The sequence below is a fragment of the Nicotiana tomentosiformis genome, chromosome 8 (assembly GCF_000390325.3).
Source record: "Nicotiana tomentosiformis chromosome 8, ASM39032v3, whole genome shotgun sequence".
Taxonomy (NCBI): domain Eukaryota; kingdom Viridiplantae; phylum Streptophyta; class Magnoliopsida; order Solanales; family Solanaceae; genus Nicotiana; species Nicotiana tomentosiformis.
Genome location: NC_090819.1, coordinates 32,826,699 through 32,828,607, shown reverse-complemented (window position 1 = coordinate 32,828,607; position 1,909 = coordinate 32,826,699). Strand labels below are relative to the sequence as shown.

The window sequence follows — 1,909 nt, the reverse complement described above, 5'->3', positions numbered from 1 at the left end:
AAGAACAAGAAGAAGAGGTACAATTTGTGACAATTACCAAGGGCAACAGAGCAATTTTCAAGTCTCCAATCAAAATCAATGGCGTTTTCAAAATAACCAAGGCAATTGGGGTTCTAACGACCAAGGGAATTGGCATAACAACAAAAATCACCAAGGGAGCTGGGGAGGCAACAATTGCCAAGGTAATTCGGGAGGCAACAATCAAGGAAATCAAGGAAACAATAATAATCACTCAAATCAATGTTCGGGTGTTCAAAGACCCCCTATGTACCAACAACCGAGTATCCTACCTCCTTATCCTTCCCACGGTTCAAGTTCTTCAAACCATAAAATGGGTCGTATTGAGAACATGTTCCAACAAATGATGGAAAAGAATGCGGATTCGGATGCCCAACTTGCCTCACATACCACATCAATCCATAATCTTGAAGCTCTTAATACTCATCCTAACGGTGCATTACCTATTGACGTGGTAGTGAACCCAAAGGATGGTAACAATACGGGACATGCTATGGCATTAATCACAAGAAGTGGTAGAGTCGGGGATGCATCCACCTCAAACAAAAGGCAACTTGTGGATGATGATGAAGTGATCCAAGAGGAGGAAATCCCACGAAATGATGTTCAAGTACATGATGATGTTTGAATTGATATTAATGATAGTGTGGAGGAGACGCAAGAAGAGGTGAACCCGTGTAGGGAATACACAATTGATATATCAGAACTGATAGTGCAAAAGGCTAAGGCACCCGTGCCAAAGCCCCCACCTACATATCCTCAAAGGCGTGCTAAACAAAATGGTGAGTATCAGTTCAAGAATTTTATTCAAATGATGAAAGGTCTCTCTATCAATCTTCCATTGGTGGAAGCTTTGGAACAAATTCTCGTTTATGCCAAGTTTATGAAAGATCTTGTGACCAAGAAAGGTCGATGAATTTTGAAATGATCAAGGTCACTCATCAAGTGAGTGCAATTATTCATTCCATGGATCCTAAGTTATAGGATCCAGATGCTTTCGTTATTCCTTGTACTATTGGAAGTGTCGATTTTTCTAAAGCACTTTATAATCTTGGGGCGAGTATTAATTTGATTCCCTATATGGTTTTAAGTATTGGGAAACCAAGACCAGATCGATGAGGATGCAAATGGTAGATTGCACTATGAAGATGCTATTAGGAGTGATTGAGGATGCTTTGGTTCGAGTTGATAAATTTATTCATCTGTTAGACTTTATGATTCTAGACTGTGAGGTTAACTATGAAGTGCCTATCATTATTGGAAGGCCTTTCCTTGCTACGGGTAAGGCACTTTGTGATGTGTAAGTCGAAGAACTCACTTTCCGATTTGGTGATTTACAAGTGGTATTCCATGTGTGAAAGTCTATGTGACAACCAAATAGTAATGAGGTGTGTTATTTTGTGGACTTGGTGACCGATGTCATTATTGATGACACAAGTGCTACAATCAATGTTGGTGATTTGTTGGAAGCCATTTTTCTCAACTTTGACGATTATGAGATGGATGGTTTCATGGAATGTGTGAGTTCATTGCAAGGAATGGGGTCTTACAACTTTGCACCCCGAAAGTTGTCAATGGATCTTGTGAATAGGAAGACTCCTATTACAAAGCCTTCGATTGAAGAGCCATCAATCTTGGAGTTAAAGCCACTGCCACCTCACACTCGATATTAATTTCTTGGACCTTTTTCTGCTTTACCTATTATTCCTCCCTCTTGTTTGACTAACATGCATGTTGATTTCATATTGGTGGTGTGGCAAAATAGGAAGAAAGATATTGGATGGACTTTAGCAGATATTCAGGGTATAAGCCCCGCATTTTGCATGCATAAGATCAAATTTGAGGATGATGCCAAACCGTCCATTGAGCTTCAGAGAATACTCAATGAAGC

The 1,909-nt window shown here is 39.9% G+C and overlaps 1 protein-coding gene across 1 annotated transcript; it reads left to right on the top strand.

Annotated features, from left to right (window-relative positions):
- Positions 1–331: 331 nt before the first annotated feature.
- On the top strand, positions 332–934 carry LOC138897278 (uncharacterized). Its single transcript, XM_070183242.1, has 2 exons — positions 332–567; positions 664–934. Exons 1-2 carry the CDS (start codon positions 332–334, stop codon positions 932–934), a joined length of 507 nt encoding a protein of 168 aa, XP_070039343.1.
- Positions 935–1,909: the final 975 nt, after the last annotated feature.